Here is a 17,043-nt window from a genome sequence, read left to right on the forward strand (position 1 = left end):
ATTTGTCTCCCGTAAGTGCTGTCCTGAAGCATCAGCCTCAATTCTGTGTTCAGATTTCTGGCGTAGGATGTGAACCCTCATCATTCTGACTCAGACTAGAGTATTACCAGCTGAGCTTTTTAAATTGAAAGTTATGAAAAGAGAGATCATGCAAGTCTCCATAAAGTTATTATTCTGTACTTGTACTTAAATTTATTATGTCAATTGCAATAAATTCTTTTGGGATTATGCACTGGATTTGTCTTACTATAATCTCCTTATACAGAAATGTTTATAGAGGTAACCCATTTTCAGTGTCCACCCTCTGCCAGCCATTCAAAGGGTTGACAGCCTGGCTTGGATGTATTTCAGGATCTTTTATCACATGACTTCTCAACTTTCTCTCCCAGTCGCACAGCCTCTAACCGTTTCCAATACTTCCACAGCTAACAAACAAAAGTATTCAAAAAAAACCGAAACGCATCGGGTGGAATTCTCCCTTAATAATTCCAAGCGCCGAATTCACGTAAAAGCTGGAGTAAATTCTGCTGCTTTTTTAGCGGGATTTTAAAAATCTCCCCCACTCTGTGCATCACAGAGTGCCCTAGTGTGATTCACGCTGAAAAGCTGGGACCTATTCCCGCTGGAGAGGCTGGCAGCATAGCGCTGAGCGGGCCACTGCGCATGGGGCGAGATCGGCTGCCCACCGGCAGCCCCGACCCCCCACCCCACAGTCCCAACCCACCCTTGGCAGGCTGATTTCTCCCCCCCCCCCCCCCCCCCCCCACCCCAATGGCCAGCCCCGATTGCTAGCCTCCCTCCCTCTGTCACTCTGCCTGAGTGCAGACTGGCAGCAGAACCCCCCCCACCAATCTCCCTCAGAGGCCCTGCCCCATTAGGCCCCACCCCCTCTAGCCCCACCCCTTCGCACTGCCCAATGCCCGGTGGGCAGTGCCAAGGGGCTAGACTGGCACTGCCAAGCTGCCAATACTCAGGGGGACCCCCTTATCCCCGACCTCCTGGGGGAACCTCCTGGGGAGACGAGACCTTCATGGCCTCCCTTCACTCCAGTGGGGTCAGATTGCCAGCTCCCAGCGGGGGGGGGCTATTGTGAACCCTGCTGGAGTGATAGGCCCCTGGCCGGGGAGGTGGGGTGGGGGGAGGCTAGTGGGCCCAGAGACTTCAGTCCCGGGCCTGCTAATGAAATGCAAATCGCGATTTAAATAATTTATTCAGCTCCGCGCTGATTTCTGGTGCGGAGCTGACGATGCCGGACATCTGGCGGCCGGAGATGCGCGGAGGCAGTGGTGCCCAACGGGAAGCCCGATACACGGCCTACGCGGATGCCTCCCAGCCCACCTCACTGCTAGAGCAGCGCAGGCGGGCTGGGAGAATCACCCCCATCATTTCTTTCATCAAATGCCATCTTTGACTGTTTTCCTTCAGGGATGGCCAGAGCTGTGTCTTGGAGGTTAAGCTCCAGTATGAAGTCGGACGGTTGGCCTTAACTGTCCCATTCTAATACTTGTCTATTTTTCTCTCCAGGTTGGAACAATCAATGTTACCCTGGTAAATATCCATCTGAAAGGAGCGGTCCCTGGGGAAGAGCGATCTCACGCTGAAGGCCATTATGTCTCGCTGTTTACAGACGCTCTTCAGGAAACACTGAAAGGTAAAGCACTGTACTCTTTCCAAAACAAATATCTCCCTCACCTGATCTCTCGGAGTAATTTCTCATGAGGAATCGGGGTTGAGGCGCAGCAGCTGTACAACTGTTATTTTTCTTGAAACTCCCTCCCCTCCTAACCTGAGGACGTTTAGTCATGAAGAGAGACGGTTAGGATTATATCCATTGGTGTTTAGATGAGTGAGAGGAGTTCTCGTAGAAAGGTATAAAATTCTAACAGGACGAATCTAACAGGACGAGACAGGTAGATTCGGAAAGAATGTTCCCGATGGTGGGGGGAGTCCAGACCTAGGGGTCATAGTTTGAGGATAAGGGGTAAACCTTTTAGGACTGAGGTGAGGGGAAATTTCTTCACCTAGAGAGTGGTGAAACTGTGGAATTCACTACCACAGAATGTCGTTGAGGCTAAAACATGTGATTTCAAGAAGAAATTAGATATAGCTCTTGGGGCTAAATGAATTGAGGGATATGGGGGGAAAGCGGAATCAGGATATTGAATTTAATGATCAGCCATGATCAAAATGAACGGCGGAGAAGGTTCGAAGGGCTGAATTGGACTACTTAGGCTTCTGTTTTCTATGTTTGATTTGATTTGATTTATTATTATCACGTATTAACATACAGTGAAAAGTATTGTTTCTTGCGCGCTATACAGACAAAGCATACCGTTCATAGAGAAGGAAACGAGAGAATGCAGAATGTAATGTTACAGTCATAGCTAGGGTTGTAGAGAAAGACCAACTTAATATAAGGCAGCAGGGAAGAAGCTGTTCTTGAGTCGGTTGGTACGTGTCCTCAGACTTTTGTATCTTTTTCCCGATGGAAGAAGATGGACGAGAGAATGTCCGTGGTGCATGGGGTCCTAAATTATGCTGGCTGCTTTGCCGAGGCAGCGGAAAGTGTAGACAGAGTCAATGGATGGGAGGCTGGTTTGCGTGATGGATTGGGCTACATTCACAATCTTTTGTAGTTTCTTGTGGTCTTGATCAAAGCAGGAGCCATACCAAACTGTGATACAACCAGAAAGAATGCTTTCTATGGTGCATCTGTAAAAGTTGGTGAGAGTCATAGCTGACATGCCAAATTTCCTTAGTCTGCTGAGAAAGTAGAGGTGTTGGTGCACTTTCATAACTAACAACCAGGACAGGTTGTTTGCGATCTGGACACCTAAAAATTTGAAGCTCTCGACCCTTTCTACTTCGTCCTTGTAGATGTAGACAGTGGCATGTTCTCCTTTACGCTTCCTGAAGTCGATGACGATCTCTTTCGTTTGGTTGTCATTGAGGGAGAGATTATTGTTGCCGCAGCAGTTCACCAGATTCTCTCTCATTCCTGTACTCTGTCTCTTCATTGTTTGAGATCCGACCCACTACGGTGGTGTCATCAGCAAACTTGAAAATCGAACTGGAGGGGAATTTGGCCACACAGTCATTGGTGTATAAGGAGTATAGTCGGGGGCTGAGAACATAGCCTTGTGGGGCACTGGTGTTGAGGATGATCGTGGAGGAGGTGTTGTTGCCTATCCTTACTGATTGTGGTCTGTGAGTTAGGAAGTTCAGGACCCAGTCTAAATCTACAAGGACGAAGTAGAAAGGGTCGAGAGCCCAGGCTATGGAATTTGTAGATGAATTTTGTGGGACTGATAGTGTTGAAGGCTGAGCTGCAGTCAATAAATAGGAGTCTGGCATAGGTGTCTTTGTTATCTAGGTGTTCCAGGGTTGAGTGCAGGGCCAGGGAGATGTCGTCTGCTGTGGACCTGTTGCAGCGGTAGGCAAACTGTAGTGGATCCAGGTGGTCTGGGAGGTTGGAATTGATGACTAGCCTTTCGAAGCACTTCATAATGATGGATGTCAGAACCACCGGACGATAATCATTGGGGCACGCTGCTTGGTTTTTCTTAGGTACTGGGATGGTGGCCGTCTTCTTAAAGCAGATAGGGACCTCAGATTTTTGTCTCTATGATGCAGGAGTTGGCTCCTATCGATTCCTTTCCACCTTCCTGTACCTCATGTCCATCCTTTATGTTCATGGTGAGGAGGATGAAGACACAAATCTTGCTACAAGGTCACTATGTTACATACAACAAATCTGTTCCTCTATACACGCGGAATATTTCTGTGGTTTTTAGTTAACTTCAACCAGTAGTTAATATTGTATCAACTTTGAAGAATAATGGCAGAATAAGTCCCAGGCCCAGTGTATTGATCCTAATACATTAAAAACAACATTTGCAAAGGTTATTAACTGAATGGCAGCACGATGGCACAGTGGTTAACATTACTGCCTCACAGCGCAAGGGACCCGGGTTCAATTTCAGCCCTAGGTGACTGTCTGTGGGGAGATTGCACGTTCTCCCCATGTCTGCGTGGTTTTCGTCCTCCCACGGTCCAAAGATGTGCAGGTTAGGTTCACTGGCCTTGCTAAATTGCCCCTTAGTGTCCAAAGATGTGTGGGTTAGGGGAATTAGCAGATTAAATGCTTGGGGTACGCAGATCGGGCGATGGGTGGGCCTGGCTAAGATACTCTGTCAGAGAGTCGGTGCAGACTTGATGGTCCGAATGGCCTCCTTCTGCACTGTGGGGATTCCACTCTATGATATACAAAACTGCTGGACAGTGTGGGAGTCCAGCAGTCAATCTCATTTATCATTTAATTATGGCTATTAAAAATTGCTACCTTTAACTTGAAAAACAAGGTGTCCTGCCAATATTTATCCCTCCACCAGCATCACAAAAACAAATGATCTCTTTATTATCACATTGTGTGGCATTGTGGGATCTTGCTGTGTGCATCTCGGTAGCAACCTTTGCTACATTACAACTGTTGTGGGAAATTTACCACCGGAGTCAGACTGGAGGTTCAATAACACAGTTTTATTTTGGATACGAAGCTTCGGGGAGAAAGCACTGGTACTCCGCAGTACTTGGCAGCTACCTTCTCAATTACACAATAGCAGTTGATCATTTTTATACCTTTTAGACAATAGGTAGTACGGACATTAGCCATTTAACACATCGTTATAGTTGAGTGGGCAGATCATGGTGATCGATAGTTAACACATCGTTACAAGCAGACAGGTACAGACATGCGCATTTAACATCGCATTGTTCATAGAATGGATACATTTTCTCTATCAATGACTGGTTTCGATCTATACATTCAGTGGCTGATGTTGTTGCATTTATGTATTTATGTTCCCATCTGTGGCTGATCTTATTATCAGTCTTATTATTCTGGGTCTGCCCTTATCTTAAAGTGCCTCAAGCTCTGACTACCTTCCTGCAGCATTTCGGTTACTGCATGTTTTAACTTTAAGTAACTGTCTGTGCTAAAAGCCAGTGCCTGTTAATGTCCCTTTCCCAGGTAACCATTTTGTGTGCCAAGCAATCATTTTGTGTGCCAGGTAACCATTTCTTTATTTTCCCCACTTCATTCCCCTCTTTTGGTCAGGATTATGATTTTAATAATCCCCAGACCAACAGCTGCATATTCACATGTAGAGGTCGATTTTCATCTTTCCTTCTTTGCTTCTTCTGGTCTCACAGTAAGCAGTTTAACAACACCAGGTTAAAGTCCAACAGGTTTATTTGGTGTGGCTTTTGCTACCAAATAAACCTGTTGGACTTTAACCTGATGTTGTTAGACTTCTTACTGTGTTTACCCCAGTCCAACGCCGGCATCTCCACATCTTCTGGTGTCTTCAGGGGCTTCCATCATGTATTCTTCCTCGATGGTTACACTGGCTCCTGGCACAATTTGTGTTACCATTACTTTACAACAGACATTAAGGCATCCGACAATTAGACAACAGACAATTACAATTGAAATGAGTATGACCAATCCATACAATAGTAAGATCCCCAGGATCCACCCACTAGCCACTCCAGCCAGCTACTTCCTTTCTTGGGTCTCTGTCTGAAGTTATCAAGTTGTTCTCTGATGCTATTAATGACTTGGGTAATGTTATAGGATTCGTCTGTGACATGGGTTATGCATTTATTGCCTATAATTGTACACACTCCCCCTTGTTGTGCTAACTGGTAGTCCACTGCATATCGTGTCTGCTGTGCATATAATCTCAGTTCAGCCATTTCTTGGTTGACAGCCTCCAGTGCTTTTGAAGTGCTGTTTCCCAGGACTGTTAGACCACAAACAATATGATTCCTTTTTTTTTTGCACTAATTACTCCTGCTGCCCCCCCCCCACCCCCCCCCCCCCCCCCCCCCCCCCCACCCCCAGAGATAGAGCTCCAAGGAACCCATATCCCAGTGATGATCCCATTGTGCCCAGGGTTTCCCAATCAGCGCAGAATCTTTTGCTGATAGCCCGGGTTACTATTCTCCTCCGGACATGCCCCTTCTGAGGGCATGGAACAGTGTGTGGTCCTATTGTTCCTACTGCAAAAAGGTTTGGGAGGTTTCGTGTTTCTGTCGTGTAAGTACCACTGAAGAGGAACACATATCCCTTCTTAGCCCGGTAACATTTAGTGTCCCGATTATTAGTTTGTTTATACTGCCAATTGCGCGGTTTACTTGACTCCCCGTTTGATCCCACCACCTGGTAAGTATCAAATGGGTATGTCCATTTGGCTGAGCTTACATGGGTCCCATTACACTGTCCACAAATGAGCTGTCTTCCTGCAGTTACATTCAGGCATTTCTGTTCATCACAAGTGCAAGTAAACTGACCCTTATTAACCCGACAATGTTGACAGATACACTGCATCTGCACGCAGGAATTATTCTTGGGGACGAAGGCATAGGCACATCCCCATCTCTGCCCCGTAAAACAAAGCGAATAGCTTGCAGTATCTGAACAAGCTTTTCCTCCTACCTGTTGGAGCCCCTGCACACAGGATCTGTGGGGTTTACAAGTCCCACACATTTCCCCTGTATACCTCTTTTATATTTGCCAATTTGTCCCTTACAGGGTGTATCTGATGTATCTACTGTATATAAGTCATGAGGGGTCCACCCAGGTGTGGCTACAAATAGGGCTTCTACCGATTGTGCTAACGGGTAACATACAATTCGATTCCCATGTAAGTGTATATGAACCTTGTAAAATAGGTTATCCTCCAGCCCAGACAACGCAAAGTAATACAGTTACATACGCGATTTCATACATATCCGCAACACGCAAGTATCAATCCTAATACTGTAAGTTATACAATTTTCAAAAGTTATACTGTCAACCCGAACGCGCCAATTACTCTTGCTTGCAGTCTTCACTTGTGTTGAGGAAAGCAATCAGGTCACTTCATTCATTCATTCATTTCTTTGTGTAATTTCAGCTTGGTCCAATGTTTCCATACACCTTTCCCTCTTATGTCTATACAGGCACAGGTGTCTCCACTAATTATAAGTTCATATGGCCCATTCCATTTTGGTGCAAACCCTGGTTTGTCAGGTAATGTTTTTACTAGGGCGCGACTTCCCGCTGTTGGGACGTCAGGGAGCATTTACCAATTTGCGCATCCCTTTTAGTTGGGCGCTTAATTCCAAAACATATCTCCTGATTTTATCTTTTAGTGGACCTACATCGGTCCCACCTGTTATGATGCTTTCTGGTAATTGCATCGCCTGTCCTGTCATTAGTTCATAAGGGGTTAATCCAGTTGTCCGGTTTGTGGTAGCTCTGATTAGACCAGAATACGAAGCCTTTTCTCTCTGCCCATTCCTCCTCTATCAAAGTACAAAGCCAGGACAGTATTCAGACATAAGAAGCGGCAAGTCACATTAACCCTTAGAATACTGAATACTGAAGTCAATTCACTTATGCGTCAGTAGTGCAAAATATTTAATTACATATCCCCCTTCCATAGAAAGCTTAGTGTGAATCAAATAACACTTTGCACTGACTTTTTGGCTGCAGCTGGACATCCATTCATTTGTATGTAATCCCATCAAAAGACCATCGCTTTCCCCATTAAAATCACGTGCCATACAGCTCCAATCTTTATATGATGTACTCTTACATTATATCTAATTTGATCACTTGTTTGCATGCAAGCGCCGCATTACAGTACTTCACAAAATGCCACTACCCTACCTACAAAGAAGTGCATTCAAATGCCTAGCACCAACATTTAGCAGCATTGTGCAAGTTATTACAAACTATAGCAAAGAATGGTTAAATGCTTGGAATAAATAGCCTTTTCATTGAGGAAAACAGGAAGCTCCTACAGAATTATGTTTTTATCAATACACAATATATATTATATAAAATTGGTTAAGGCTTTTCAGGATTTGATTTTATTCTCGGGTCTATATGGCAGTGCTATACTCCATAATAAAAATAATCAAGCGGCAGTTGTATCATACCACTTTGCACATCGTAACCGTGATATCCAAACCCTTTTAATTTAAGTTGTTTCTATTTTTAACAATAGATGGCACATGACGACAGCAGTACATAATTTTAACCAGTTACAGAACACTAAACTATCAGACGTTCGTAAATCGCGATATTCTGTGGACCTTAATACTGCATTCTAACTGGGCAATTTGCATTGGTGAGACAATATATTTACCTCATTCTTTTGCCCCTGCTTTTCTACTTTTCCACAGAATTACTTATTTTCTTCTCCTAACTTCTCAACTAACTCTCCCATAATTTCTACTTCGAGACAAAGGAAAGAGCACATGGTTCCCTCCAAGGTTTAAATCTTTTCTTAAATTTCAATTTACTTTCCAATTTTTATTTAAACTCTGTATCAAACCCACTGTTGTAAAATCACAATTAGGGGAAGAACATTAAAACATTAAAGCAAACAACAACAAAAACATCCATGCAACCACTTTGTTAAACACACACAGACACACATGGAAGCTTCCAACATTCATTCCACAGCACTTCCTCTTTCATTCAAACTTAACATTTTGAACTGGGATGAAAGTAAAACATTTAAAGAGAATACAGAACGTTGATTAAGACAGTCGCTTTTATTCTTCTTTCTTCCAAACTGTAATTAAACTCAAAACAGAAGTAAATTCAAGAAATCTTACCACTTTAATCTTTAACAGTTTTAACACTTACCCAGCCCCCCCGAAGTTAAACTAAGGTGCAAAGCACCGCATCCACTGCCTGCAACAAACACTCCACAAGAACAAGCAGGCTTCAACAGCTCCTGCTCTCAATCTAATGCAACAACAACCACCTGCATTCGACAAGCAACCAGACCACACAAACACACTGAAATACAAAAACTAAGATTTCTCCTCTCCGCCTCCAGGTATGCCACTAGCCCATTCTACCAATTCATCGTAATCTTGGGACATAATCACTCCCATTTTTAGGATGGTTTGGTGAGCACTAGAGAGTCCATCCTTAAAAGCCTGGATGAACGCTCGATCCCCACGACCTGGGTTTCCTTGCCCTGAGCACTCTTGATATACTTGGAACAATCGTTCCTTGTACTCAGAAGCTCCTTCCCCTTTTAGCCGCTTTGTTGTGGTAATTCTGCTCCAGTTAGTAGGAGCATTCCCTAATACTCTCTGAATTTCTGCCTTAAACTGGGTGAAAGGTGCCTGTTGGGCATCTATTTCTGATGTTAGGGTAACTACATGTGTCCACCGTCCCCCACTATATTCCTGTGCCGGAGGAGCGGCAGGTCCACCTGCTATCTGCCTTCACTTATCCGCTGGACAGGCTGCCCTGACCAGTTGGTGTACGTCTCTCAGGTGTAATTGGTGTCCTACTCAAATTGTATCTAATTCTTCCCAGAATTTAGTGTTTGCGCTTCTAGGTTGTAATTTACCCAGGGACGCCATTATCTGTTGCCTCTCACCTGGGTTGAAGGGATTATAATTCGCTTTTGGCTGCGCATCTGTTCCCCCTCGGGTTACTGGTGCTAAGTTGTGTGCTAGCACTTCCCACTCCTCTGGAGGAGCGGTTGGTCCCTGTTGTGTGGACTCATAAGGAGGTAGAGGAACAGTTTCCCCTCTCCATTGATTCTCTTCTAACACTTGGTTTCGTTTCTCCAATTCCCTTACTCTGAATGCTAACTCTAATCTTTTCTTTATCTTCACTCCACTTTTTATTAGAGGCGACTACTTGCTCAATTAGTCCAGCTAATTGATGTACTAATAATACCCCTGTCTTCTTTGTCTTGTTTCTCTTTTCTCCATCTATCCACTTTCTCTGCTGCTCTAAGGTCTGAGAAGTATCCCAGCCATCCTTTTGCATCCTCTTTATTAACACTTGCCTGTCTGTCATGTACACTTCAATGAGAGAACCTGCAGGTCCTCTCTTAACTTCTTTATCTGCCATTTCGCAGACTTCACTACCCCCGGTCACTATAGCCACCTTGGCAATGTGCTTTAGGCACCGTACGGCCACGATTACTCTCTAGTAAAGTGTGCTCTCTACCGTAGGGACTTCACTACCCCCGGCCACTGTTACTACTCTAGCACCGTGTTTCACTACCGTCGCAGGGTTTCAATTTATACTCACGGCTCCCACTATTACCGCCTCGGCAATGTGCTTCTCCACCGGAGTCCGGCTCTAGGTCAGAGTTGATCAGCTCCTTTTCTGCACCGCTTTACGACATTGACAGTCCAGTACCCAACTTTACAAACTTTCATGCAAACAGGTGGCAACTCTGCGTTTGTTCGCCACTACAGTGTTCGATGTTAACCGACCTTTGCTACTTGTGCTTCACAATCCTAAGTGCCCTTGGTGCCTCTATGTCCACTTCAGGTTCCTGACCTTCGTGTGGGGGATTTCCCCTCTTAACAGCCGGTCGAAGGCTGCGCGTTTGAGACAGACACTACCTTGTCCTCTAGTCGGTCAGCACAAGTAACAGTTACTTATCACTATCAGCAGTTAATACTTATCACTATACCATATACACTCAATACTTATTACTACAAATACCCCTTAAGTTTAACCCCTTCCAAACTGTATTCTTGCCCTTGTCTGACTCCCACAGATTCAGTGATCTCTACCCCGGCTTTCCGATCGTGGCCAATCGATCGAAACTTACCAGTAATAAGATCCTGCCGACTACGCCAATTGTTGTGGAAATTTACCACTGGAGTCAGACTGGAGGTTCAATAACACAGTTTTATTTCGGACACGAAGCTTCAGGAGAAAGCACTGGTACTCCGCAGTCCTTGGCAGCTACCTTCTCAATCATACAATTGCAGTTGATCATTTTTATATCTTTTAGACAATAGGTAGTATGGATATTAGCCATTTAACACATCGTTATAGGTTGAGTAGGCAGATCATGGTGATCGACAGTTAACACATCATTACAAGCAGACAGGTACAGACATGGGCAGTTAACATAGCATTGTTCATAGAATGGATACATTTCCTCTATCAATGACTGGATTTGATCTATACATTCAGTGGCTGATGTTGTTGCATTTATGTATTTATGTTCCCATCTGTGGCTGATCTTATTATCAGTCTTATTGTTCTGGGTCTGCCCTTATCTTAAAGTGCCTCAAGCTCTGACTACCTTCCTGCAGCATTTCGGTTACTGCACGTTTTAACTTTAAGTAACTGTCTGTGCTAAAAGCTAGTGCCTGTTAATGTCCCTTTCCCAGGTAACCATTTTGTGTGCCAGGTAACCATTTCTTTATTTTCCCCACTTCACAACAGTGACTGCACTATTAAAAATTCTGTTAACAATAAAGTTCTTCAGTGGAGGCTGTGAGGTTGTGAATGGAATGACAGAAATGCAAGTTTTTTTTTGCAGGTTTATGATAAATTTAACAGCCAGTATACCCAACATTACATTATTTACATTGTGCTGAGTGGAGGAGTCTGGTTGGACATGAAAGACTATTTTTCTTGTGGGGATATTGGATGGCCTACAGTCCCAGAAAATTAATATTTAATAGATCATTTGTTGTGTCTTCTAGTATTTTCAATCGGCCATAGTTTAGCCAAAAAACATTTCAGTTGGAAGACTTCAAGTTATTTTAAAAATGAAAAGAAAATATTTGTCAGACTTCATTCATAATGCAGACTCCAGTTGCTGCCACTGGAATTTAATCCCAAAGGCACAATATTGCTTTCTGTTGATTATTTTTCCCAATTTAAATAACACGATCGTTGAAGGATACAGCATGGAAGAAGGCCATTCAACCGCGGCACGGTAGCACAGTGGTTAGCACTGCTGCTTCACAGCTCCAGGGTCCCGGGTTCAATTCCCGGCTCGGGTCACTGTCTGTGTGGAGTTTGCACATTCTCCTCGTGTCTGCGTGGGTTTCCTCCGGGTGCTCCGGTTTCCTCCCACAGTCCAAAGATGTGCGGGTTAGGTTGATTGGCCAGGTTAAAAATTGTCCCTTAGAGTCCTGGGATGCGTAGGTTAGAGGGATTAGCGGGTAAAATATGTGGGGGTGGGGCCTGGGTGGGATTGTGGTCAGTGCAGACTCGATGGGCCGAATGGCCTCCTTCTGCACTGTGGGGTTTCTATGTTAATAGCCATGCTGGCTCAGTGCAGAGACATCCAATTAGCCGGACTTCATTGCCCCTTTCCCATAACACTGCCACTTCAAACATTTATTCAATTCCCTTGATGTGGCAACTGCGTTTGATTCCACTGCTCTTTCAGGAAGACCACAGATCCAGATCCCAACTCACTGCTTTTAAAAACAAAAGTTTCTTTGTGTTGTCTCTGTGTCCTCTGGTTACCGGCATTTCTGCCACGGACACTGTTCCTCCTTAATTACTCTTATCAAGTTGCTCATGATTTTGAACACCTCACCTTAACCACCTCTGCTTTATGTGAACAACCTCAGTTTCTCCAGACCATTGAAATGTCTCATGCCTGGTACCATTCTAGTAATCCACTTCTCTCCCTCTAAGGTTCTGACATTGTTCCCAAAGGATAATGCCCAGAACCGAACGCACTGCTCCAACTGAGCCCTAAGCAGTATAAAGATTTAACATAATTTCTTTGCTTTTGTATTCAATTCCCCTGTAAGCTTACTTGTGACACGAATAAATAAACTTTAAACTTATTTTTAACAGAGACAAGAGGGTTTTAACACTAACTTCCCCAACTCTCCACTCCGCTAAATATTCCACATCCTCTCATAGATGTCCTTGACCCATGTCTTCAGGAAGGCAGGTGGAACTCTTGGGTGGTGGTTACAGGAACATCTGTTTATCCTCTGAGTATCAAATCTCCTCTGACCACAGCATTACTAAGAGGTGGTGTGAAGTTACTTGCCCCATAGTGCCTTGGATGTCCTCCAGACTGCGCTTCTCCAAGATGTTGTCACTCTCACCAGTATTAGCATCAAAAATCAGTTTGAGTGTGGCACACAGCCAGGGGATTCCTGTAAGGCCAACCTCTTCCTACCATGCAGTCTTAGTATCTTCCTGTAGCTGTGGGGTGATTCTAAAAGTGTGTGTGTGTGTGTCTGTCACCAGAATGTGGCGATTAGGGGATTTTCACAATAACTTCATTGCTGTATTACTGTAAGCCTACTTGTGACTAATAAATAAACTTTTACTTTATTTATTAGTGTTACAGATAGGCTTTACATTAGCACTGCCATGAAGTCCCCTAGTCGCCACACTCTGTTGCCTGTTCGGGTACACTGAGGGAGAATTTTAGCATGGCACCTAAACAGCATGTCTTTCGGACTGTGGGAAGAAACTGGAGCACCTGGAAGAAACCCACGCAGACATGGAGAGAACATGCAAACTCCACACAGACAGTGACCCAAGCCGGGAATTGAACCCGGGTCCCTGGCGCTGTGAGGCAGCAGTGCTAACCACTGTGCTGCCTATACTAAGCATGCATGAATATCAGAGTTTCATTTAAGGTAATCCTTTTAATGTTGGTGTCCTCTATTTAGTTAAGTTTGATTTTAACCCTTCAGATATAATGAATGACTTGATTATTTAGAAGTTTTTCTTTGCTGTTACCTTTTGGTTTCAAGTACTTCGGTCTGCCTTGCCCCTTCTGCATCAAATTCCCCAGACCGAAGTACTTGTTTATCCTCTGAATATCAGATGTTCTCTGACCATAGCATTACTGAAAGGTGGTGTGCAGTTACTTACCCCATGGTGCCTTGGATGTCCTCCAGACTGCACTTCTCCGAGATGTTGTCACTCTCACCAGTATTAGCATCAAAAATCAGTTTGAGTATGGCACACAGCCAGGGGATTCCTGTACGGTCAACCTCTTCCTACCATGCAGTCTTAGTATCTTCCTGTAGCTGTGGGGTGATTCTGAAATGGTATGTATGTGCACATTTTTAAAAAAAAGTTTATTTATTAGTGCTGATGCACAGGGCAATGCATAGAGTTGGGTCAATCTGTTATACAGAATGGTAAAGGGAATTTGATGCAGAAGGGGGAAGGCAGACCTAAGTACTTGAAACCAAAAGGTAACAGTAAATGATACACTTTTAAATAATCACATCATTCATTATCTCTGAAGGGTTAAAATCAAACTTAACTAAATAGAGGACACCAACATTAAAAGGATTACCTTAAATGAAATTCTGATATTCATGCATGCATAGTAGGGGCAGCACGGTGGCACAGTGGTTAGCACTGCTGCCGCACAGCACCAGGGACCCGGGTTCAATTCCTGGCTTGGGTCACTGTCTGTGTGGAGTCTGCACGTTCTCCCTGTGGCTGCGTGAGTTTACTCCAAGTGCTCCGGTTTCCTCCCACAGTCCGAAAGATGTGCTGGTTAGGTGCATTGGCCATGCTAAATTCTCCCTCTGTGTACCCGAACAGGCGCCGGAGTGTGGTGACCAGGGGATTTTCACAGTAACTTCATTGCAGTGTTAATGTAAGTCTACTTGTGACACTAATAAATAAACTTTAACTTTAAAAAAACATCTGTGAGCAGAATGCCAGGTAACATTTCAGGTCAATGACATTTCATCAAATCTGGAAAATATCAGAAAGTTGTAAAATAGCCTAATCAAAGGATGAGGTACTGGCTCTCGAGTTTCTGATTAGCTTTGTTGGAAGATTGTAGGGGGTTGAGATCAGAGTGGAAGCAGTGTAGGAAATTAAAACGGCAAGTGACCTCAGGGTCACATTAACATACTGAGTGGATGTGTTCAGCAAAGAGATCGCCCAATCTCCATATGATCATTCCAATTTTAGAGGAGACCGTTTTGTGAGCATTGAACAATATTCTAAACTAAAAGAACAACTAAATCCCCGTTTTACCTGGCAGGAATTGTTAGGGGCTTGGACAGTGAAAGGACAAGTATTACATTTCTAATTTCATGTGATAGTGCTAAATGGGAAGGGAAGTGCACTTTGATAGAGGACTAGAGTTTCCTGGAGGGACAGGTCATTTTGGAATTTGGAAAGAAAGGAGGGGAAGATGAGTTTACTGGTGGAATCCTGGTGGAGAATGGTGAAGGAGGATCCACTGGATGTGAAGGTTAGTTGGGTGGATGTTGAGGACCAGAGGAACCCTATTATGGTTCTGGAAGGGAGGGGAAGGCATAAGAAAAGTGTGAGAAATGGGATAGACACTGCTGAGGGCCCTGTCAACCACCAGTAGAGATTCGGGGGTGGGTGGAGAGGTGGGGGAGTCTTTGGTTGTGGAAAAAGGAAGATATATCAGAAGGACTGGTGTGGATGGTAGTATCATCAGATAGATGTGACAGAGACAGGGAAACTGGAAACAGGGTGGAATGTAGTCAAGGTGTAGCTGTGGAAGTTGGTATGACTATAGTAGAGATTGGTTGACAGATTATCCCCAGGAATGGAGATAGAGAGGCCAAGGAAGGCAAAGAAAGTGTAGAAAGTTGAAGGGATGTAAATGAAATTTCCTAGTTTGACATGAGAACAGGAAGTGGCACTGATACAGTCATCACTGAAGGAGGGGACCAGAGTAAGGCTGGAACACAGAATGTTCTACATATCACAAAAAAGGCAGAACTAACTGGCACTTACACAGGTACCCAGAGTAAAAACCCCTTACTTGGAGGAAGTGAGGGGAGTCAACAAAATTTGGACAATGTAAGAGTAATTTCAGGGCGAGAGAATGGTGGCAGGTGGGATTGGTTCGGTCTTCGTTCAAGGAAGGAACCAAATGTTCAAGCCAGCCTAGTTGGGGACAGAGGTATGGATGGGTCCATGGTGAAAAGGAGATGACTAGAGCCAGGAAACTGTTAAAGGGCAGGTAGTGTTGAAAGAGTCATGGATTTCAGTCGGAAGGGACTGGATATGGGAGAAAGCATAGTCAAGCTAGGAAGAAATGAGATCCATAGGAAAGAAATTATGTTTGTGGATCTTGGAAATGAGGGAGAAGTGGGCAGTGTAGGACTGAGGTCAGAGGCAATGGTGGAGTTAGGGTGCGGGGGTGAAAGGGGATGTTTGGGAAGATCTCCAGAGGAGAAGAAGAGGTCAGTGATGGTCAGGACCCCTCTAATATATATCAGTAAGAAAGTCGCCTGTTCATGTCTTATGTTGCACTGTGTCTTGGTTAGCATCTTTGGAAATATATTTTTGTTGAAGGGGAGAAGATGAGGGTGACATTCCGTCAAGTCAAGATGACTTCATAGATAATCGTAGAATCCTACAGTGCAGAAGGAGGCCATTTGGCCCATCAAGTCAGCATCGACCACAATCCACTCGGGCCCTATCCCCATAATCCAATACATTTACCCTATCTAGTCCCCCTGACACTCAGGGGCAATTCAGCATGGCCAATCTGCCTAACCCGCACATCTTTAGGCTGTGGGAGGAAACCGGAGCAGCTGGAGGAAACCCACGCAGACACGAGGAGAACGTGTAAACTCCGCACAGACAGTGACCCGAGCCGGGAATTGAACCCGGGTCTTTGGCGCTGTGAGGCAGCAGTGCTAACCACTGTGCCAAAGTGCCGACTTAACCAGTTTGTTCCTTCAGAGCAGTAGCAGGGGAAAGTTTGCATCTCTGAAAGCTTCTATTGTGGAAAAAAAACAATACATTGAGTCAAAGCCAGTTTCAGTAGTAGCTCTGGCCTGCTGAAGAGACTGAATTCACTCTCATTCTCAGTGATTCCACCCAGGATGTTCCCTTGTGACTGACTATTAAACTGTTAATGAGCTGGATACAGCTGGTAATGACAGTGTCTCTGAATTTGTTAAAGTGCTTTGTTTCTTTTTCAGGCGAAAAGGACATTGTTATTTTGGGGGACTTCAACCTGTCACCTGATGTGACTGACTTTGACCTTCTACGCAAAGAGAAGTTCCTTCACTGTGTTCCAGCCAATGCCTTCACAAACATTAGCACTAAGAACCCTCAGGGTTCAAAGTCCACAGACAACATCTGGATCAGTCGCTCACTCAAGAAAACGTATTCAGGTATGCATCAGACCTGATGAAGGCAGATTGACAGATACAGGAACAGTACACTTTTTGTTACTTATTTTAAGTAAAACCTCTGCA

General features: G+C 44.4%; 1 protein-coding gene across 5 annotated transcripts in view; it reads left to right on the forward strand.

The window, feature by feature from the left end:
- Positions 1 to 17,043, forward strand: part of eepd1 (endonuclease/exonuclease/phosphatase family domain containing 1) — a 197,636-nt gene that overhangs the window by 162,332 nt on the left and 18,261 nt on the right. For all 5 annotated transcript variants that reach the window (XR_013500904.1, XR_013500905.1, XR_013500906.1 and 2 more), the window contains exons 7-8: positions 1,525 to 1,651; positions 16,765 to 16,959. Coding sequence is in view for 2 of the 5 variants with exons in the window: in XM_078241983.1 (XP_078098109.1) it covers positions 1,525 to 1,651; positions 16,765 to 16,959 (322 nt within the window). In the remaining 3 variants the exon portion in view is untranslated. The remainder of the gene's footprint in view (positions 1 to 1,524; positions 1,652 to 16,764; positions 16,960 to 17,043) is intronic.

The sequence above is a fragment of the Mustelus asterias genome, chromosome 2 (assembly GCF_964213995.1).
Source record: "Mustelus asterias chromosome 2, sMusAst1.hap1.1, whole genome shotgun sequence".
NCBI lineage: Eukaryota > Metazoa > Chordata > Chondrichthyes > Carcharhiniformes > Triakidae > Mustelus > Mustelus asterias.